The sequence below is a fragment of the Strongylocentrotus purpuratus genome, unplaced genomic scaffold, assembly GCF_000002235.5.
Source record: "Strongylocentrotus purpuratus isolate Spur 01 unplaced genomic scaffold, Spur_5.0 spur5_scaffold_7, whole genome shotgun sequence".
NCBI lineage: Eukaryota > Metazoa > Echinodermata > Echinoidea > Camarodonta > Strongylocentrotidae > Strongylocentrotus > Strongylocentrotus purpuratus.
The window spans coordinates 13,501,307-13,524,728 of NW_022145613.1; the positions used below are offsets into that span (position 1 = coordinate 13,501,307).

Here is a 23,422-nt window from a genome sequence, read left to right on the forward strand (position 1 = left end):
CAGTTGGCGCTCTCCATTTTCATTAAAAATACGATTTCAAGATGGCAGCGCCCGGTGCACTCGTCAACAAAAAGCGTCGAGAATTCATGAACATGCCCGCTCCATTGGGCTATGTTCCTGGATTGGGTAGAGGGTATGTTCATTAATTTACGTATTATTTTTGTTTCATTTGCTGAACTCAGACTTTGAGATTCGCGTAACTTTCTGTGTGAGTATGACTGTGTCACTGAATTCCACTGAGAATCCGGGCTAACTCGCCCCACGGGACATCTCGCCCCGGCCTCAAAGACTGGGGCGAGATGTCCCGACAAATTTAATCGATCGAGAGATACCAATGTGTATATGTTTGTGCTCATTGTGACTTAATAATGCCATTTCCAACCACAATCTGTAATGTAATTGTGTTAAATGATACTATTGAAGACAATCTATAAATAACTGCTCTTTAGGTAAAATGCAATGCGATTTGCGAGCTGTGAGTAAATGGTCCGAAATGCCGTTTTTTTTGTCATTTTACCTTAAGAGAAGTTATAGAGGTCTAGATTGTCTTTAATAGTATCATATAACACAATTCCATTGCAGATTGTGGTTGGAAATGGCATTATTAAGTCACAATGAGCACAAACATATACACATTGGTATCTCTCGATCGATTAATCATGTCGGGACATCTCGCCCCAGCTTAAAAGGCTGGGGCGAGATGTCCCGTGGGGCGAGTTAGCCCGACCCCGTCACTGAGCTGTGTCAGTGTGTGCGAGAGGCGAGAGGCGAGGAGCTCGGGCTCGGTGCAGTGTGCATGTGTCGCTTGTCACTTTTGACTTTGTGTCGTCTCTTGTCCGTGTCCGAATGTCTTTGTTTTTTGTGTGTACTCTGTGTGTATGTATGGGTAACTGTTTAATCTTTATTCACAGTTTGTCATACCTAGCGCCTGTATGTGAAATGCTAGGCGAAATCAATCGCTGTGAAGATTGGGGGGGGGGGGGGCACGTACACGTCATGACGTAGAAGTGAGCGCTGTGCCAGCCCAGTAGGGGTGCTGATCTGTGAGAATAAGGATCGTCTGCACAAATGAGGATCGTCTTCTTGAACTCAGACAAACTCGTCTGTAAAAATAAGGATTTCGCAGACGTTTCATATTTCCGATCCGCGCGTTGGCGATGCGAAAAAACAGATTCTGTGATGGCCGATCATCATGGCCGATGCTTTTCTTGATGCATTTTACATTGAATTTTTACAGAAACCCATAAAAGTTGACTGTGAATTGGGGGTATTTTATTACGCAGAATCCGTTTTCCACATTGCCAGCATGCGGTTAAACCCGCAGAGCACCGATGAAAAAAACGATCCTTATTTGTTAGGACGCAATTTGTCCGTATTTACAAAGATATCCATGTTTATGCGGACGAGCCTTATTCTTGGACCAGCGCCCCTACTGTGTACAGTAAGTTGAGGTGCTCCCATTGGCTGATGGCTCGAGCAGTTTTGACTCTTAGTAAGATAGGGTCCACTTGATAGTAGGGGTACTGTGGTCCAAGGATTTATCGTTCATAACTTGAAAGTCCCTGTGCAAAGTCAATGTGAAATGCATCAAGGAGCATCATCGGGAATCCGTTTTTTCGCATCACTAACGCGGGATGTCATTGATCTTGTGATTCTGATGGTTTTCGTGAAATGACCCCCAGATTAATGGTTCCACCTGGTCTATTGAAGTAAAATATAATTCTAAATTCAAAATGAACACACACATACTCAAAGAAATAAACAAAACAGAACCGACCTTAACATAAATTTGATCTTTTATTATTTATTTTCTTGACAGAGCTACTGGATTCACAACTCGATCTGATATTGGTCCAGCCAGAGAAGCCAATGACATCAGGTAAGTCCATAATTGTACGAAAGAGAGAGCTTAAATACTCAAAAGTGTGAAATTCTTAAAGGTGGTATACATTTGAACAATGTATGACTCATGAGACCTTCATTTAAGCAAATATGGGTGTAGAGCCTGAGCCTTGTATCATGTTGACTGGCATGGGCCTACATTAAAGCCAATGATGGAGCTTTAAAACATTGTTTGGACTTGAAACTCTTTTGTGAATTTAGTTTAATTTTATTGTTATTTGGAGCCTTAGTAATCTTTGAGCAAAAAGCCTTGTCAGGGTTCCGAGCTATCCTCGATGAGTGGTCAGGGTAAATGACCATGGCATGGTGGCTTTTTAGTTTGTAACATACATGTACCTGGATCCTGGAATTTGTAACTCTCTCCAGAGAAAATGAGCCAGTTTTGTTTTTGTGACATGCAGGGAAGCTCCTATTTTTCACAGTCAACTTCATGTATGTAATTATCAGAATGGTATCGTCCAAAAAAAGAAACAATTTTACAGTACATAGCAAATGTTATTTTTTCTCTTGAAGTCAGGTTTTATTTCCATGTTATTTATAGCAGTCTTTCAAATACCTTTTTCATTGATCATGTGTGCTATGTTTTATTCAAATAAAGTGATGACCGTCATCCGGCCCCTAAGAAGAAAAAGAAGAAAGATGATGACGATAACAGTGACGATGAAGATCTGAATGACAACAACTTTGATGAGGTATGTGAAACCTAGGGCTGGATATTAATTGTTTAAATGTATACAAAGGCCTGGGACCTGTTTCACAAAACTTGTCATCAGTGACAAATGACAGTCTTTGTTACAAACTACTGACATCCTTGCTTCTGATAGGTTATCAGCAGATTTGTCACTGACTTTTTCATTTGTCATTGAAAAAAGGCTTTGTGAAATGGGTCTCTTGAACCTTCCTATTTTTTTCTCTGGTTCCCATCCCCGGAAAATGAGAGATATTGCCAAGGCCTTGTATAACCAGATAAAGGAATAAACAGATAGGAGTAGAAGAACAAAATTTGTGTGGTGAAATATGAAATTGAACAAGTAAAATCTGTACTGGATTTCTTCCTGTCTCATTTAGAGAGAATGGATAATTATGCACCAACCAAACCTATAAGAAGTGAAGATGGGCATACAAAAGTTTTACTTTTTATACACTCGTGGAAATACTTGAGAAAGAAACAGTTTTGAAGGAAAATTGATGCAATTGCTTCAGGCCTAAAAAAAAAAGATGTTGTATTGCCCTTTGCGACTGACCCAAAATTCTTGATATGTACGGTTGGCTTTTTTTTTGTTAACCGTTTTTTTAGAAAAAAATATGTATTAAAGCATTCATTTACTTCTGAGTGCATTTCATCATAAACAAATATGATGAAGCGCTTAGAGACATTATATTTTATATAAAAGTGAAATATTATTATTATTATTACTAGCAGGACCCGCGGAAATCCGCGGGATCCTAGAGGGGGGCGGGGGGTGTAAGTAGATATATAGAGACTGTCTAAATTAAAACCACCAAGAACTTTATTTGCCATTCAGGCCATTAAGAAATATACATGTTAAGCGTCCCCGCCCGCTTCCTTTTTGGGGGCCGCCTCCTATTTTTTTTTTTGAAATTTTTTGAAAAGTTTTTTTTTTTTTTTTTTTTTTTTTTTTTTTTTTGAAAGAAAAAAAAACAGCGTCCCCGCCTGCTCCCTTTTTGGGGGCTGCCTCCTATTTTTTTTTTTTTTTTTTTTTTTTTATTTTTTTTTTTTTGAAAGAAAAAAAACATGAAAAGCACTGCTAAAATGTATTTCTGATTTTAAAAAAGAAAAAAAAAATTGTCGGCCGCCATCTTGAAAAATAGCCTGAATTTCAGGAAAAATGTACGGAGCGGCCATTTTGAAAGAAAATAAAAAGAAAAAAAAAGGGCCTCCTCCTTCCCATTTTTCGAAAAAACAGGAAGCTAAACATGTTTTTTTTTTAATTTGGCCTTATATAAAAATTAAAAAACGATCCAACTGTACCGGTAGTTATTCTTTAAGCCACTGGAACTGCGTAGTGTGGCGTACCGACTACGCAGAAATTAGGCTGCGTATTAATGGGGAAATAGTCCCTGCGTAGGTTATGCGTAGGCTGGCGAAAAAAATTAAACAGGTTGAATTGTTTTCGTTCATCTTGCGTACCCCTTTCCGTCCCTCAGCATATAGTAACGTAGGCCAGCGTAGTTGTTACGCAACACTACGCAACTCTACGTATTGACCCCACGCCAATTAGTGACCCGCAAGTGTCACAAAGTATTAAAAATATGCTCATCTGACCCTATACGCCTAAAACCCCCGAGCTTTCGGGGGTTTATGGCCCCTTGAAACCCGTGGACCCCACGCCTACATTATATGTACACTCAACTCGCTGCGATCTGATCTCTCCCCCCCCCCCCCCCCAACTTTGAAAAACGTAACCCCCGAGCTTTTGGGGGTTTATGGCCCCTTGAAACCAGTGGACCCCACGCCTATATTATATATACACTCAACTCAGGACCCGCGGAAATCCGCGGGATTCTAGAGGGGGTGCGCAGGCAAAAAATTAAGTTTTTCATTTCGGGGGCTCCATTTCAAATTTTAGGGAAATTTTCGGGGGCTCTTTTTTCTGGTGCTACTTTTTCATTAATTCATATAAGGATAGGCCTACACTTTGTTGAGATTTGTTTAGTAGGCTATTAGGTTTCAGGCTTCCTACTTCATAATTGCCTATTTAAAAAAACAAAACATTTTTCTAGTTCAATAACTAAGTTTTCATGCATTGATTTGATGCAAGAACTGTAACATAATAGACCCTAGATTGTGATTATTTCTGACCATGAATTTCGATAATCATTTTTCAAAGTAAAATTTTCACAGGAAAATCAAACAGTCTTTTAAAAACGTAGTTATTAGAGTCTAGTAATACTTTTACTAATTCTAAGCTCAGGTTTCGTAAATCTATTCACGAAACTATATTGAAATCGCGGCAATAATGATGCAAACCAACAGATAACAATTTCAAAGTGTCAAATCTCTTCGACTCGAATTCAACCCACACACTTTCAACTGCAACTCAGCTCATCTCACACACACTACACAGTGGCAATGCACTGTCAGTTACGGTGATTTTGTCTGATTTTCTTTACTTTGAAGAAATGATTATCAAAATTACGTAAACATGGCGAGAACATCACAAAATAGGCTTTAATTTCATACCTCTATTTATGGAAACTTTATAATATTGCAGCAATCGTGAATTCGTGATGGAAATTGATTGCAGTTTCGCGATGTTTAGTGGTTCATGGTCTAGATTCAGCTTCTACCGAAACAAAATCGACCGCCAAATACTCGAGCCCTACGCTCCGTCTCGATCTCGCAACTGCGAAAATGTACGTGTTTTGGCGTACTTGCGTGCGACATGGTAAGCCAGGTAAGGTATGGAATATGGTTCGAGTTTTTTTTACGACCGATTTTTGTGTATACAATTTTATACGGATAGTCATCGGTCGTGTGTCTACGGATGTCATGTTGAATATCCATGAGGTATCTCTGTCGTCACGCATATCCTGCATTATGCATGTCGCGTCTGTTTTCGCCCTGGACGTCGACACGGAGGAGGACCTCGGGCGGAGTATAGCCAATTCCACAGAGTAGACTCTCCCGCGGACGATGGCACCGGGCACGGGTACCCCGAGGGCAGGGTTCAGGAGGAGATAGCCGCACCAACTTCGGTCGGCGATCTCATTAAAAAACAATAGAATACAAAGGCTGGCGGAGACGTCATGCCCCCCTGCGGAGCCTTAGCGTATTACTATTATAGATTATTACCCAGTTTCCTAATCAGATTTGTTTAAATAGGGGTGAGGGGAGGGTGTCACACCTCACACTCCCTCTATCAATGCTCTTGATATTCTTCTGACACACTAAAGTCTTGTCCTTTTTCTCTTCCAATGCAGTTCACAGGCTATGGTGGTGGTCTCTTCAACTCTGGACCTTACGAGAAGGACGACGAGGAAGCCGATGCCGTGTACGATGCAATCGACAAACGTATGGATGAGAAACGCAAAGAGAGAAGGTAACGTTGACATCATCTGCCCCAAATTGAAATCGCGTGGGTTTATGATTGATATGTACATAGGAAGGATAAATTGTAGAATTATTACAGAAAAAAATTGATTCATAAGGAAATATCCCATTTGTGTGTAGCTAGCTAGCTATTTCTTGATATATCTTGCTGAAAGCCAATATTTCTATACACGTACAGAATTTGACATTTATCGAGACTGTTCTTGTGTGAACAGATGTGTGTCGGATGAATTGATGTTTATTTGTTGATTCACTTGTTTGTTTTTTTTACTTATTTATTTATTGTTTATGACAGGGAGAAGCGTCTCAGGGAAGAAATTGAGAAGTACCGTCAGGAAAGGCCTAAGATTCAGCAGCAGTTTTCAGATCTCAAGGTAAATGTAATTTTAGATCATCAAAGCACTGAAATTGGCATAGTTCTGGTAATTTTATTTGAAACCATGATGAAAGTATTTTCTTTAGTTCGTTACGTTTGTCTATTTTTCTGAACTCTTTGATTAGGAAATGGTAGTCATAAGTTCTTTTGTTTTCCATGGAGATTATTTTTTGATGGATCATGGAGATGAAATATAGCTAATCAAATTTGTTAAATACTAGTTCATTTATCTCAATAGTAAAGGTGTACTTTAGGGAGAGAAAAAAGCTCACCTTATAACAGTAACATCGTCATTTTTTTTAAAGTGCTCACTATCACCCCTGAATAACAGACGTGCACATTTATCATGCTGTAACAGTAAGCCTATGTTTCTGCATCATCTTTTACATTTCCTGTATATCTTTAGAGAAAGCTGGTTGAGGTGACGGAAGATGATTGGAACAGTATTCCAACCGTAGGTGATGCCCGTAACAAACATCAGAGAAATCCAAAGGCTGATAAGTAAGTCGTTTTAATATTTTTTTTGTTTAAATGAAAGGATACACAGTTTCAGACACAGAAGATGGCAAAGCTTCATTTTCTTCACTACACTTAGGCTATTTTAAGTTTTCTGCCCTTGTTGTTCCGTTATTAAAAGGGGAGTGGTCAGAATCCAGCAAATAAAGATAAAGGCAAAGTGAGATCACAGATTTTATTTGATATTATATCTTGATTAATGTGACCATGTGAGGCCTGCCAAGTGCAACACATGCTTCAAAAGAGAAGCTTCTTCAGATGAAATCATAATGGGAAAGAATGCTCATAACCAGAAATCCACACATGTATTACAAACTCATATTGTTGTGTGGCTTGCAAAAGGGCATTAGCATACATGCGACCATGAAACAAATTTTTGGTCACGTGTTACAATGAATTGATTGCTCTGTACATGTTATACCTATTTGTAAACATGACAGAGGCTCTTTATCAACTAATAAAAGCATGTAAATGGATAGTAAATACCTAATATAGTAGTTTTGTATCATATAAGCACATACATGTAATATTGAAGTCACTGGCATTTCGATGCCAACGTCCTTCTGTTTAAAAGAACAGTGCGCGCCTGTGTTTAGCATGATGGCGCAACGCGCTTCTGCCGGGAGCACAACGATTTCATGATCCTTGCAATTTCCATGTTAGATTTGCTTGTAATATTAATATATGTTTTTGTATGTGTTAATTGTAAAAAATAAAATTAAAAAAAAGTTATTGTCTTTTGATATTGTAATTTTAAGGGGATGATCCCCGATAAACCTCTGTGGTTTGTTATCACCCCCTCTGCAGGTTCATCTTTTGTTTTAATGCATTTATTATATTTGATTGTAATTTATATTGTCTTTTATGAATCTGTGGAAATAAATGAAATTGAATGAATGTTGCAGGATCACTCCAGTACCGGACAGTTTCTTGGCCAAGCATTCCCTGGGCCAGGGTTCCTCTACCACCATGGATGCACAGGTGCAGAAGGGCATCAAGACCCCCTACTCAGGCAAGATGACACCAGGCATGTTAACCCCATCAGGAGGAGAGTATGATCTTAGGAAGGTGGGCGAGGCAAGGAACACGCTCATGGGTGTCAAGCTTAACCAGGTTAGAGAGAGGATGTGCTCCTTGTTTGTTTGTTTGTTTGTTTGTTTGTTCTTTTGTTTATAAGTTGAGTTGTTATCAGGCACGCTCCTCGGATGTTTTGGGTGCCCGTCCTTCCATACGCTGTGTTATTAAACTCGTTATAATGGTATCTCAAGATACATGTTCATTGAGCAACTTGAACGCATAATCCCTGACACTGGTAATACTGTTACATGCATAGGGAGATGGACTAAGAAGATTGAAGGGTAACTTGGTCAATGGGCATAGAGGTCAATTTCTATGAAATTCAGTAGTTTTTTAGACAAATTGTGAGATTGCAAGACCTATTTTAGTAAAGAACTTAAGACTTATTCATGACAAGAAGAAGTTCGTAGATGGCCAACTCCACTGTTACCACATAGTCTTCCATGCTGAGATATCCCCTCTCTCTCTCTCTCACTGTTTCATGGCCTCACTTTACCTTCATTCTCTCTCTGTTTTTGATGTGCTTTCACAGGTTTCAGACTCTGTGGATGGACAGACTGTCGTCGACCCCAAAGGTTACTTGACCGACCTTCAGAGTATGCTGCCCTCATATGCCGGCGACATCTCGGACGTGAAGAAGGCCAGGCAGTGGCTGAAGGCTGTTCGAGAGACCAACCCTAACCACCCTCCAGGTAATGAGCCATTCTTGGAAAAGTGAACAAATTGTACAAATTTGACCGATAATTCCTTCGTTAGAGGACCTTTTGTTTAATATAATGCAGACAGATGTCGGTGAGTGGTAGCAAAATCAGATCATGTGACACTAACGTAAAGTGCAGACATGAGATGTTAGTTTCACATAAGAAATTCCTTTTGTATTCTTTAGGAAACTGTATAGTACTCAAGAGAATAGCATTGCTCTAATTGGCATTTTTTGCGATGTGCTGCAAACTGAGAAGTGAATACAAGCAAATTAACAGATGACTTTTGCTGACAGATTAGGAGGGAATGATGTGTATGCCCAGCCCACAAAATCAAAAGACACATAAATGACACAGCATTATTTTTTAGGGAAGTTGATATTGATGTACCATTCATTATTCTTTCTGTTTTATTGTAGCCTGGATTGCGTCAGCTCGTCTTGAAGAAGTGACAGGTAAGCTGCAGGCAGCTAGAAACACCATCATGAAGGGCACAGAGGTATGCCCTCGTAGCGAAGAACTCTGGCTGGAGGCATCGAGGTTACAGGTGAGAGCTCTTGACCGAGGTCAACATACCTCAAGCAAAAAAGGGTCCACTGTCATTGGTCAAATGGTGCCATGTGACCATGAAGTATTTTTTTCCTTCCACGCAAAACAGTCATGGAGCAGCAGCAGTTTATAGCAGCTTTAATTATGTATGTGCATGTACAGAATGATTATAGTGGGAATTCTTTACATGTGAAACAAAAGCCACTATTAAATATGCTTTTAATTTTCTCTTTGGTTTGTTATTTAAAGGGGGTGTAGCATGGGAAATACTGGTTAACGCCATCTACGACTTCTTTTGGACAACTGCACATAAACGAATGGACTTGATTAACGGTCAGCGCGCAAAACAGACCAAAGTTCTCTGCATGCTTCAGTTTTGCGTATGTTGCACGCATGTGAATACTGCGGTTGCTTCGTCCTTACGGTAGTTGTATCATACCCGATTGGCCCCTGAGTCGGGCCACGGGAAAGACATGTGGTCGCATCATGCTACACCCCCTTTAAGTTTGCGTCAATATGAACTCATTTTTTTTTTTTTTTTTTCTTCAGCCTGGAGACACAGCCAAAGCAGTGATAGCTCAGGCAGTGCGCAACCTTCCTGACTCTGTACGTATTTGGATTAGAGCAGCAGCGATAGAAGTAGATACCGGGGCAAGGAGAAAGGTCTACAGAAAAGGTTTGTGAGAGGTTATCATTTTAACATTTGGGGGTTACCTAACAATTTGGAGGTCTTACAACTACAATATTAAAAATACCCCAATTACCCTATAAAGAAAACGACTTGTTTGTTAGGGTGTTTGATGTCATGTTTTGAAATAAGTAGAACTACATCATGATATGTGTAGTAATTCTAGATACAAATACTGCAAATAGCCTATATAAACTATATTTATTAAATACAGCTGCTCTTCCATTCTGTCTTATTTATGAAGGGAGTGGTTATGGTGGAGGGGTATTGTTATGGGAGAAAGGTGTCTAGGGGATGAGAGTTTGTTGTTTCAGGAGTTATTTCCCTATGGGGTAATTGCTTTATGTCCTAAAATCGTATTATATTGTATAGAATGATCATTTATTCTCTTTTTTTTTGGGGGGGGGGGGGCGGGGGAGGGGGTGGGTCTCCTCTTTTTGTAGTTTACTTTCTTTTACCTTCAAAAGATAGTATGAATCTTACTACAGTTGTTGTGTGGTATTTTGATACCTCAATTCCAATATTTTAATTGTCTTTGCCGTCCAGCTTTGGAACATGTGCCCAACTCTGTAAGGCTATGGAAAGCTGCTGTGGAACTGGAAGAACCAGAAGAAGCCAAGATCTTGCTCAGTAGGGCTGTAGAATGCTGTTCATCTAGTGTGGAGGTGAGTGATGATGATGACGATGATGATGATGATGGATGATGGTGGTGGTGGTGGTGGTGGTGGTGGTGGTGGTGGTGGTGGTGGTGGTGGTGGTGGTGGTGGTGGTGGTGTTGGTGGTGGTGGTGGTGGTGGTGGTGGTGAAGATGATGATGATGATGATGATGATGATGATGATGGTGGTGGTGGTGAAGATGATGATGATGACGACAACGACGAGGACGATGACAGTGATGAAGATGATGATGATGTTGATGGTGGTCGTGATCTTGCTACAGAAGTAGAGCTGTAACAAGCTGTTCTTCTAGTGTGAGGTAAGATGACCATTCAATATTTCCCAGCAGTGATGGGAATAATGATGATGGTAATGATGATGATAATAATAATGATCTTTCTAAGAAGCATTGTAGAGTGCTGTTCTACTAGCATGGATGTAAAATTAGAATGATAATTGTGGAGCTGATGATTATTATTATGATTATGGTGGTTTTATTGATGACAACTTCTATTGTGAGATGTAGGAGAAGAAGGAAGAGGATGAAGATGACAATGCTGTTGTGGCGGAGGCATCATTTTCCATCTAGTTTCATTAGGTGGATATAAACTGTTTGAACAATTTGTTTTTTGTCTTCTTTTCTTTGCATACATAGTTATGGCTAGCCCTTGCCAAGTTGGAACCTTATGAGAACGCCAGGCGCGTGCTCAACAAGGCCAGAGAGAACATTCCCACAGACAGAAAAATCTGGATTTCTGCTGCCAAACTGGAGGAAGCCAACAATAACATGGTCAATGTGATGAAGATCATTGATAGAGGTAGGTTGCATGTCAAAACTGAAATTGAAATGAAATTTGGCATGATTAATGGTAAATTGATATCAAAGATACAGACATTGTAGGCACATTGCGCATCCACTGGGATAGATTTGTGCATGATATATATGTAGCTGTTATAATTCTTTTTATTTTCTTGTAACACACAGTGAATTCAGCATTGGAGCCATCACATTGTTATATGCAGCTTTGGATTTTTTCCCCTGAAATGTTGCCTCTTGCCATCCATTCATGTTTGCAGGAGACTTTTGAAGAGGAAATTCATTTTGTAATTTATTTGATGTTTAGTATTTTTGTTTACATATTGTTATTTTGTTGTTGATTTTGCCAGCAATCACATCTCTGAAAGCTAACATGGTAGAGATCAACAGGGAACAATGGATTGAAGATGCAGAGGAGTGTGAGAAAGCAAGCAGTGTGGGTACATGTCAAGCTATCATGTAAGTATATACTTCTTCCATTTGAGTACATCCCTCTTTACAGAGTATTGTCGTACTATACTGGGGTGTGCAGGTGGACCACTACACCGGGTTTTCCCCTACTCTTATTCAAATAGTGCAGTGGGTTCTTAACGTGCAGAGGTAGTGACTCTTCTCTACACAGAGCCTCCATTTAACATTCTATCCCAGGGATGGAGTGTTTTCCACTTAAAGGGAGTGGGTAGTCAGGTTCCATGTGCAGAAAGCTATAATTCGCTGACACCAGACTTGGTGGAAATACCATTAATGGGAGTACAAATCTGCACACAGCAAACCCGTTGGCCCGTCAAGAATTACCCCCTAGTCTCTCGGAGCATGCTCGGAGATTATTCGGGCGAAGGAAAAGCAAAGCATTACATAAGGTATAATGGTCATAAAACTCAAGGCTAACCCTGGTGATTGACAACACCTGTTATTTGGGTAAACACCCGAACGGTGTCGAATTCCCCATGAGAGCTGACTTCTATGTGACTTTAACATAGCTTGCGTCTATGAAACAAGGGGAGGGGCACGTTAACACACAATGCAGGCTTCAGTCAATTGCTGGGTGGGATTTGAACCTGAGATCGTTGGTTCGACAGGCATACTCTTTACCGACTGAGCCAACTCGCCTCCCTCCCTATATGGTACATGTAGATGGATAGATAGATAGATAGATGTATACAGATCAAAGATAAATACTTGTAGATGTAGATACATATAAAGATAAATAGATTTTTTAAAAAGGATAGATACATAGATGTATAGAAATATATATAGATCAATAGAGAACGATTGATGGAAGATGAAGAGGAGAAAGCTGCTGTCGCAACATTATCTGAATCACATCATCAAATGTTCTTTTATCCAAGAGCTTATAAATGGTATCTGGTTTTTTTTGTTTTTTGTTTATTCTGCGCATGTGTTTATAGTCAAGGAGTGATAATGAATAAATCTTTATTCTCAATTTCAGTCAAGCGGTGATTGGAGTAGGCATTGAAGATGAAGACAGAGAGACAACATGGATGGATGATGCCGATAGTGTGAGTATCTTACACATACAGTTAACAACTAAATTATTCATACTCCTTGTAAATTTGATGTTTGTTTTTTTTTGTTTTTTTTGTTTTTCCCCTAACTCTTTAAAGAATGAAAGGTGGACTGGTTGAGTTATTTTGATCTTTATTGATCTTTGTTGAATATTTTAAGATGTAAGCTTTAATATGAAACATTCTCAAGATACTTATATCAAAACACATCAATTTTTCACATACTTAAACAATTACAAAACTTGATGAAGTTATGAATGATTTAGTCATTAAATTTATGCATATAGAATGTAATATTTACTAGATTTTAGATTCTGCATATCAACTTAAAGCCCTTATCTACAAAAAAATAATTAATTGACCATTTCATTTAGCATGAAAATCTGTACCAGTGATGTTTATGCTTTTAAATGACATACATATAGTTTTCCTGCTTTACTCTGGCAGGTTTGAAAATTCAGTCATCTCAAATATTGATTTTAATTTTTTGTTGTTGGTAAAGTGTGCAAGCCACGGAGCCCACGAGTGTGCCCGAGCTATCTACGCTCATTCTCTCACACTCTTTCAAAGCAGAAAGAAGATTTGGATGGAAGCTGCTTATTTTGAGAAGAACCATGGCACAAGGTAAGATGATGTTATTTATTTTATTCATTTTATCCATTTATCTTATTTATTTATTCTTTTGTTATACTTTGGAAGCAGATCTCCTAAAGAGATCTCCTGATCTGCTTATTTTGGTATTGTTATTGTTTCATCTGCATATATCTATAATGATCTTATATTTGTTGCAATTAAACCTGCTTTTTGGATGATATTTTGTACATGTACTAATAAGGTGTTAATTTGTATATTTTTCTGCATAATCACTTTAACCCATCCCTTGTACCCCTCTCTCTCTCTCTCTCTCTTTCACCTTTTCCCTCATTCTCTCCCTTTCCCCCTTTGTCTCTTATAATCTCCCTCACCCTCCCTTTGCCCTTCGTCTCTTATAATCTCTCTCTCTCTCTCTCTCTCTCTCTCTCTCTCTCCCAGGGAGTCTTTAGAGACCCTTCTTCAGAAGGCTGTAGCTCACTGTCCCAAGGCTGAAGTGCTATGGCTCATGGGTGCCAAGTCTAAATGGATGGCAGTAAGTATCCCTTATGAGGCATCTATATATATATATATATATATATATATGTCATATATAAGTTGAAATGTGAAACATTCTTTAACAAAGAGTCCATTTAAAGGGTAAGTCAACCCTGGTATTCAATTGATTTTAGTGATAGCAGAGAAATAATCTAAAGAATATCTGTGCCAGGCAATGTCTATTATGGACATGTATCTGTAGACATCAAGATAACACGTAGGGCCATGCATCTCAGATTTAACAATGTTGAACGATGCCTTTAATTTGTAGGGTGATGTGCCTGCTGCTCGTCGTATCCTGGCCTTAGCCTTCCAGGCCAATCCGAACAGTGAAGAGATCTGGCTGGCTGCTGTCAAGCTAGAGAGCGAGAACAATGAAGACGAGAGAGCCAGGAGGCTGCTAGCAAGGGCCAGAGATAGCGCCCCTACTGCTAGGGTGAGAATATTTTAAAAGCACGAGTCTAATCTGTTATGAAAACAAGAAACAGTGATTTAATGAAAATGATAATGATAAATATTCTGGGTGTATATAGCGCCTAATACATCTTTAATGTATCTACGATAAGCACTTTTCTGAAATCTGAGTACCATGTTCAACCGAATTCAGCCTTGCCTGCACACAATATATGCACATTCTCCACTCCCTGGTCAGTATTCCAGCCGGGTGCCATTTTACAGACACTCTCAATGCTGAGACAAAAGTGAACTTACACATGTATGTAAAATATAAAGAGGAGGAGAGGAGAGATTTGAACGGTTCATAATGTCATCAGCCAAGCAGAAAATTGCTTCAACAGATATATTGAGGATGAGAGATAGCCAGAAGGATGCTACTAGCTAAGGCAAGGGATAGTTCCAGAGAAAGATTGTTGAGGGAAAAAAAATCACAAAGCATGTTCTCAAAAACATAGCTGTAATCGTATCAGATGGGACTAGGGCATAGGAATAAGTTTCTTTAAAGCAATAGATTGCAGAACAGCAGAATATCCCTCAGGTTTAGAGATAGAGATAAAAAGAGATAAAAAATGAGAAAGGGAAAGAGATATATGAAGATTGAGGTGATATCTGGTGTTCAGTTGATGATTTCAATAGTCAACAATTTATTTCTTTTTGCAATTCTCAGGTGATGATGAAGTCTGCCAAGTTAGAATGGCAGTTGGGATGTCAGCAGAAATCCTTAGAGCTACTGGCTGTAGGCGTCAGGGAGTATGGTGACTTTGCTAAGGTGAGTGTCGATCTTTTTCTTTTTTCAATGATTGCACTTTTCACTTGAAATTAGGGGGCTGAACATGCAAATGAGCATATTTATCTTATTGCCATGCTGCATTGTACGTACGTGCCTATGCAAGGTTTGATAGACAAATGCAGCTTATACAATTCTTAATTCAGATAAGCACAATCCTATATGATGAGGATTAGAATCAATTATAATAATTTAAATTATTTGTATGCGCCTTGAGCATCTCTAGAGATGGATATGTTGCGCTTTATAAATATTGTTATTATTATTATTATTATTATTGCAAAAATTGACTAAATTTGATGAAAAGCATTAAAGTTGAAGTTGAGTTCTGGTCATGCGATTGCATTGTAAAAGAAACGGTGTGGAATTGACAGGAAAGGTTGATCATCTAGCATATAAGAATTTGTGTGTATTGCACGGTTCTGGAATCATCAAAATGATAAGAAATTTGGCCAAGTGTTGGTAAAGTTACAAACACTGTACACAGAAAGATGTATATGGGACTACACGAACACGTGGCGTAAAAATCCTACCCCCGAGTTTTACGATGTTACATGACATATTTAGAATATAAAGGCATTTGAAGAGCCATGCTTTTCAGAGAACATGTCTTATCTGATGTTCTTCCACACTTGCATAATAAAGATGATAACGCTCACAAATTATTTTTCACCTCTTCCCAGAACTCAACCTTCTCTTTAAACACAAATATGAACATTTGGGACCAAACACAACACATGGCCTCAGAAGTCGCTATAACGGTTAACTGTGTCTAGACCTGTTTGCTATATGAGGCACGTGTGTGCGTGTGTAATTGGGTTTTTACAGAGGTGTATCAATCAATTATGATTATTTACATCTGGGGACTGTCCTTAAACGTCACCATCCAAAAGACGTGACTCAGTTTTGAACCTGCCCCCTCAGCTGAATCAGTTTGTACTTTCCATTTTTGGCTGGATTACAGGCACACGCCACAACGCCCGTGAAGGCACGTTGAGTAAGAGCATGTGAAGAGCGAATCTTTTCATGTAATAGTGCAGTTATGATATTTGTACACGTGGGAGTGGATAGAGTATTAAAGCAAGCTTTCAAATCAGTTGTCATGTTTACCAAAGGTCTACCTCTTTAGGTCTGTTGAATTTTATTTATCTTCTTCTTTTTTTGTTGTACAGCTCTGGATGATGAAAGGACATATAGAAGAAGAGCTAGGGAACAAGGAAGAGAGTAGGAAGACATACACTCAGGGTGTAAGTATTCCTTTGGACATGATAGAAATGCCTTTAAAGGTATAGACCAGTTTTGGAAATGCCCCCCTCTCAAAAAATGAAATGAAAGCTCTTATTACCAATCATGTGAAAGAATATATGTTTTGACTAATACGTGATGATACAAATTTAGTAAGAACCATGAAAGGAAAATTGTACTTCATTTGCTTATTTATTCTGTGTTTTTTTTTTTTATGACATGAATTTGTGTTATCATGTACATGCAAGCATTAATGTATATGCTTTTTTTGTTCATGAAGGGGTTAGTCGGGGATTTAAAGATAAACTGGTAAAAAAAGAAAATGAATTCTCACAGAATCAAACAAAACTTACACCGAATGTTCGAGATTAAAAATAAATGTCATTTGCTAAACAATTTTGGTAGAAAATGTATACTGGCTGAGTAATGAGCATAGAAAGATAAGGAAATCAAGGTAAGTAGCCCCGACACCATTTGTGTAGTCCCATATACATCTTTCTGTGTACAGTGCTTGTTACTTTACCAAGACTTGGTTAAATTCATTATGATTTTGATGACTCCAGAACCTTGCAGTACACACCAATACTTAATGCTACATGATCAACTTTTTCTGATCCATTCCACACCTTTTCTTTCACAATGTTACCGCATGACCAGAACTCAACTTTATCTTTAAGGATTAGAGAATCTTTGTATGTAACAGAGAGCAGTTGGAAGGCATTTGTCTGAATTGAAGTCCTGTCATCTCTCCATTTCAAGATTTTCAGGCTTCATAGTGGACAGAATATAGGGTGCTCAAACATGTCATGGTCTTATATCACAGTACATGCAATTGAGTCAGAGCGAAGGGTATCCTTGATGTAATATGCAGAAGTAAAGAGTTCCCTTACTTTAGAGTTTTACTGGATTCCTAAAAGACCTGTAAGAAACGCAATGTACCTGTAAAATATTGTGGCACAATTTCTAGGCATTTTATCATGTGTTCAACTTGAATTAATATGCCAACTTTTAGGAGTATGTTGGTTAATAGAAACTGTAGAGATAGACAAGAGATTCTGTCGATTCTGTTGATTCTGTGATAGATGAAAACAGTATGAAAATTACATCCAAGTAATGAAATTGAAATTTTTAAGCACCTGTGTTCAAGACAAGACTGCTATTTGATTCAGATAAATTGATGCTCACTTTACTTTTGTAGGATCATTGAACTCTAGTTAATTTAAAAACAGAAGTAGGTCACTTAGAATTAACACTCAAGACTGAAGGAACTTTAATTAGCAGGTTGTGTATTACATGTAAACTACACAGGACGTGCCTCAATGAAATCTACACAGCAGTAGGTGTTTGAACAATGGCAGGCTTGTAAATTACAGGAGGCAAGAAATCTACAAGGAATACTTGAGGAGTTGATTTCTCTATCAAAATTTGTAAACAAGAAGGAATGTAATTTACAAGGTATCAGAGTACCTGCAGAAAGAGAGCCTAAAGTTTAAAAGTTCAAGTCTGAAGATAGTTTATCAATTATATTAGAAGAACTTGTTCTCTTTTGCTCAAACTTATTAAAGATGTGTTTGGAGTTACATAATCATATGCAGCATTATGTCTGTCCATTTTTGGTTACTTATTAAGCATTTTTCCCTGATACGTGGAAGAGTCTTTACAGTATGGTTTTTCTGAAGCAAAAGTTTTTAAGAAATATTGTCTCATTACTTTTTCAAATGTTTTCAAAAGAACAACACAATGTGCTAGGTGTTAAAAGCGTTGGGATAATCAATGTGCTAAGACTGATTTTAAACCAATCGGTAACACTCATTTCACTCAATTCTGATTTTTCCATCACTTTATAGGTAGTGACTTTATCATCATCATCTTTAATCATCATTTTCATCGTCATCATCATCTCATATATTTTTTTCAAACCCATGCAGATGAAGAAGTGTCCCAGGTCCATCCCACTGTGGCTCTTGGCCGCCAGGCTGGAGGAGAAAGTGGGCAACTTGACCAAAGCCAGAGCTATCATGGAGAAGGCCAGACTGACCAATCAACAGTGTGCTGATCTGTGGTGAGTTGACCGACTCAATGGCCAGACCGAGTGTCTCTCTAGATCTCTCAGGGCTTTCTATTCCAAGACCAGGGGTCTGTAACATAAAAACTGACGTACAATCGATTGTAAAAACGATTGTTTCCCCAATCTTGCTGAATTAGTTGTATAATATGAAATACACAACTGTAATTCATAAGTTTCTACTCATTGTACATTTACGATTGATTAAAAAAGATACAAATAAATTTAGAGTTATACAATTAATCAAACATAACAGGACTCAGGGGTGGTATGTGGTTCAATGCTGAAGATAGAAATATGATTATTTTACTCAGTGTTATGCTCTACTAGTCTACTGCCCTTGGTCATCAATATACTCCACGTTACGTAGCACATCATTCTGTTTTATATCTGTACAACTATATGTTTTATGTTTATATGTTATGCCCTGCTTTGGCAAGTCCATTGTCCTGGGCCATGTATGCTACATTGTGATATATATATATATATATATATATATATATGTGTGTGTATATATGTATGATTATGATCAATTGTACTACTGTCTATCCGATTATGAAATAAATGCTTTAATACCCAGAAATTTTGGTTCCCAGCTGAAATTTTTGCCAAAGTATTCCTAGACTTACCCTACAGAAGGAAGCCAAAGTGGATAAATACCTGTAGTCCCTTTAATTTGTTTTTCTTTTCTTTTCTATTTTACTTAACAGGCTGGAGGCTGTGAGGATTGAGAACAGGGCAGGCAATAAAGCCATTGCACTTTCTACAATGGCAAGAGGTAAGAGTTCTCATTTTCTCTCACTTTCATGGTTGCTTGCAATTATACCCTAAAAGTAATGAACATTATAAAAAAAAGTAGTAAGATTCATTCTTACTGCCAAGGGCTGAATAATATAACTCTTTGAAACTGCTTTTGAATACAAATTGGCATTAAAAAAAAAAATTACGACACTGATGATGCTCATGGACATGAATAATTTTACAGATGCTCACTTTTTTTATCAAAACAGAGCAGCAATTCCCCCCCCCCCAAAAAAAAAAATAATAATAATAATAATAATCCAATTGTTGCCAATTTGATGAAGAAGTGGTCATCAATTTAGCCCTTAAATAATTCCTGTCCTGAAAATATTTTTCAATTCTTCAGCAATGCAAGAATGTCCCACGTCGGGTATCTTATGGGCGGAATCGATCTTCATGGAGGCTAGACCGCAGAGGAAGACAAAAAGCGTTGATGCTCTCAAGAGATGTGAACACGACCCTCATGTACTACTAGCTGTCTCCAAGTACGTATTATCTTGTGTTTTGCCTGTTTGTTTGTTTGTTTGCTTGTGTGATTATTCTAGTTTGTTTGATTGTTTGTCTGTAAATGCAGGTTTAGTGTGTTTGATGCAGACGTGTCATGGTCTGTAAGGGTAGGCATTGTTTTGTTTTTTAGTTTGTTATCATAGGCTTAAAAGGCAGGGTTTACCTCTAATTAAGAACACATGGCTGTGACTTCATTATATGAAATTATATGTAGCCCATGCAGTAAATTTGGGAAATGTCTGAAGCCACTGCGAGTAGCAAATTGGCTAATCATTTAACTAGGATGTAAACAGCTACATGTATTTTAGAAACAAATTGTATTATTCCATAAGGTGTTATTATTTTTGTTGCTGGTGGTGGTGGTGGTGGGTTTTTCTTTTTTAGCATAAGCTAACAAAATAGAATTAACATACATATTCCATGAATATATTCTGAAGACCTTAGCCCTCCTTTAAAGGTACTATGTCCTATTTGCAGGCCCCCAAAAAATGCTGTCAGTCGGTCACTGAATATTTTCTGACAGTGAAGTCAATGGGTTTCCTTGCATAATTTGAATACTAGGACACTGCTAATGTTTAAATTTCACAGATGGGACATACATGACACATTCATAAAGTTCTACAGAATTTGACATTGGCTGCAAAACGGACATAGTATCTTTAATAGAAGATAATGATATCATTTTCTTCGCAGGTTGTTCTGGAGTGAGCGTAAGCTGACCAAGGCAAGGGAGTGGTTCACCAGGACGGTGAAGATTGAACCAGACCTGGGTGATGCCTGGGCTTACTTCTATCGCTTTGAACTGCTCTATGGAAACGAGGTAAGTTTCTGCTTGGTTAGTCTTCTTCTTTCGTGTGACATTTTGCAGATAAATGAAGGTAGGAGAACCACACAAGGGCGTCATCTGACACAAACTGGGGTTCCTTGATGTCTCCTGGGAACCTTGTCACCTAATAGTCAGTGATAATATGCAACAAGGTCAGGGGGTGTTTCACAAAGATCCTAAATTGAACTTGTCTCTAAGTTGGACTTAAAAATTATGGAGAGCCATTTGAAGCCTTATAATGAATATATTCAATAGCAAAAATTCAAGTATTCTAGACTTTTCATAAATTCCATATCAAGAACATGAAATCTCCCATGATAATAGAAAATATGAATGATTTGAATCAATATTTTATGCCTTTTAAAATAACTTTTACAAAATATTTTCGATGATGCTAATGGTTTCCATAATCGTTAAGTCCAACTAAGAGATAAGTTCAACTTAGGATCTTTGTGAAACACCTCCCTGACCTTGTTGCACATAATCAATGACTGTTCGGTGACAAGTTTCCCAAGAGACATTAAGGAACTTTGTGTGGCTCTCTAACCTTAATTTATCTGCAAAATGTCACACGAAAGAAGAAGATTCTTTGGGGTTATAGTGTGTCTCTGCTAGTTGTTGGGCAGAAGTCTGAAAGGTTAGATACCTGATGGCTCCCTATAAATTGTGCTCTTTGTGCTTCATCATGTTGCTTTTTTGCGCCTCCACCCAACAAAGGTGGTGCCAGAGCCATTATGTTTTAGCATTGTCGGTCTGACCCGCTTTCTCGTTATCTTGATATCCCAAGAAACACCCGAGATATCACCTTCAAACCTGATGATAGTATGTATTATTTTTGGAGTTTTGGGTTTTGGAGTAACTTGGTGAATGGTCAAAGATCACAGAGGTCAACTGATGACTTTCCAGGTATTTCCCTTGATTTCACTAAAGATATGAGGCTCAAAGTTGTTGATGATATCTATCACCATTCTCAATAAAAACAACAAACATAAGATATATAAACAAGAGACCTTCATCAACAAAATACAGAGTAATTTTACTGAACAAATTATTGTAACAACATTCCTAAATGATGATGAAAAGGAACACAGTGTCTCCTGTGATATATTTCTGACAATCATTGTCTTAACATGTACTTCCTTCTCCTCCCAGGAGCAACAAAAGACCGTACGAGACAGGTGCATCCTGGCCGAGCCTCACCACGGGGAGACGTGGTGTGCCGTCTCCAAGGGCATTGAGAACTGGAGGAAGAAGACCGATGAAATCTTACCCATCGCCGCAGACAACGTTGTTGTTCCTTGAAACCTTGTCTCTTGTGATCTTATCTGGACAGTATCTTCTTAGCAGAGGCGCCCTCAATGATAATAATAATAAAAGCGTTACTTATAAAGCGCTTACCACCAAAGTCTCAAGACTTTTTTTCTCTACAGGGCGCTTTTAACTTTCCCAGAAGACAAAGAGATGCCCTAAAATGGAAAAGATTAGGGACTACTTTGAATAATGGAGAATGTTTCAGATCTTTCAGGGATCACAATTGCCCTTTGCATTTTGTTTAGGAAGTGCTAATGCGAAATGTGATCAAGCGATTTACGATTGTCACCCAAGTAACATTATACTGCATCAATTTCAATGATCATGTTTAGTTCTTATCGCAGTGAAAATCATATTTTTAGAGAATCCGTAATGAATCTAAATCTGAGTTTTTATTTACTACATGTAGTGAAAGGGAATCATAGTGTAAGGAGGGGTTGTCAGAACCCCCTTAATATCACCTGGCCGATGTGCACTTACGTGACTCAGAATAAGTATACAGGGATATGTGTAGAGTGCTACTAATGTTTAATTCCAGAAATAAAAGGTAATCAATGATATTTTTGCCTGGATAGATCAGTATCTCTCACATGGAATTTAAGCTGCGCTGTTCCTGAATTTTTCATATTTCCACAAAACAAGCCAGTGACAATAGACATATTTGTACATGTATTTGTATGATATTTGAGACTGAATGGCAAATATTTCTGTTTGATATCAAGCTATACATTTTTTTTCTTCAAAATTTCTTTTAAATTCAGTCAATTTACTAAAAAAAATTATACATGTAATTGTAATAATTGTAACCATATGCATAGCACACAATGTTATATTTGCAAAAGTGAGTTTTGCTTTTCAGAAGATGCAAATTTCCTGGAAGTTTACTTAACTAGGTACAAATAATCTTCTTTTGGATGATGAACTATTGAGAATCACCTTTCTTTGTGTGTGTTACTAAGTCGCTTTTTATTTTTTGTATTTGTTCTGAATTCTACTTGGTTATGATAGTGGTTTTGTATCATGTTAATGTTTTCTTCTTCAATTTTGTACATGTCAGATTCGAATCTGATGAAGTTGAAATTCATGTGTACTTGGAATTCAGTGAGATGAACATGTTTGCTGTAAATATTATAAATACTGTATCATCCATATATATCTTCTTGTAAAGAATGTTTATTTGAGGAAATTCAGCATTATTTTTTTTATTAGAAAATAACCAGATCAGGAGGTGCAGGAGTGTAAGAGTTCATGCTGGGGAAAGAAAAAGAGAAATTGAAAGAAGGAATGCAAAAAAGAGAGAAAAAGAGATATTGAAAGAAGGAATGCAAAAAAGAGAGAAAAAGAGATATTGTGCGAGAGAGGGAGAGTTGAGAAAGAGATGACAACAGTACCAGACAACTCTTATAGATATA

The 23,422-nt window shown here is 38.0% G+C and overlaps 1 protein-coding gene across 1 annotated transcript; it reads left to right on the top strand.

Moving 5' to 3' along the window:
* Positions 1 to 3: 3 nt before the first annotated feature.
* Positions 4 to 23,163, top strand: LOC594068 (pre-mRNA-processing factor 6). Its single transcript, XM_030974135.1, has 24 exons — positions 4 to 133; positions 1,820 to 1,879; positions 2,501 to 2,594; positions 5,848 to 5,966; positions 6,273 to 6,351; positions 6,760 to 6,854; positions 7,775 to 7,982; positions 8,479 to 8,638; positions 9,067 to 9,194; positions 9,746 to 9,872; positions 10,431 to 10,549; positions 11,197 to 11,359; positions 11,709 to 11,817; positions 12,809 to 12,878; positions 13,387 to 13,508; positions 13,917 to 14,010; positions 14,284 to 14,448; positions 15,136 to 15,237; positions 16,428 to 16,502; positions 18,429 to 18,562; positions 19,276 to 19,343; positions 19,713 to 19,851; positions 20,567 to 20,693; positions 21,852 to 23,163. Exons 1-24 carry the CDS (start codon positions 42 to 44, stop codon positions 21,999 to 22,001), a joined length of 2,799 nt encoding a protein of 932 aa, XP_030829995.1. The 5' UTR covers positions 4 to 41; the 3' UTR covers positions 22,002 to 23,163.
* The last annotated feature ends 259 nt before the right edge of the window (positions 23,164 to 23,422 follow it).

Coding starts and splice junctions, on each gene's coding strand:
- LOC594068 (XM_030974135.1), top strand. CDS start 42: ATGGCAGCGCCCGGTGCACTCGTCAACAAAAAGCGTCGAGAATTCATG. Junction 6,855..7,774: donor AGAAATCCAAAGGCTGATAA/GTAAGTCGTTTT, acceptor TGAATGTTGCAG/GATCACTCCAGTACCGGACA. Junction 9,195..9,745: donor TGGAGGCATCGAGGTTACAG/GTGAGAGCTCTT, acceptor TTTTTTCTTCAG/CCTGGAGACACAGCCAAAGC.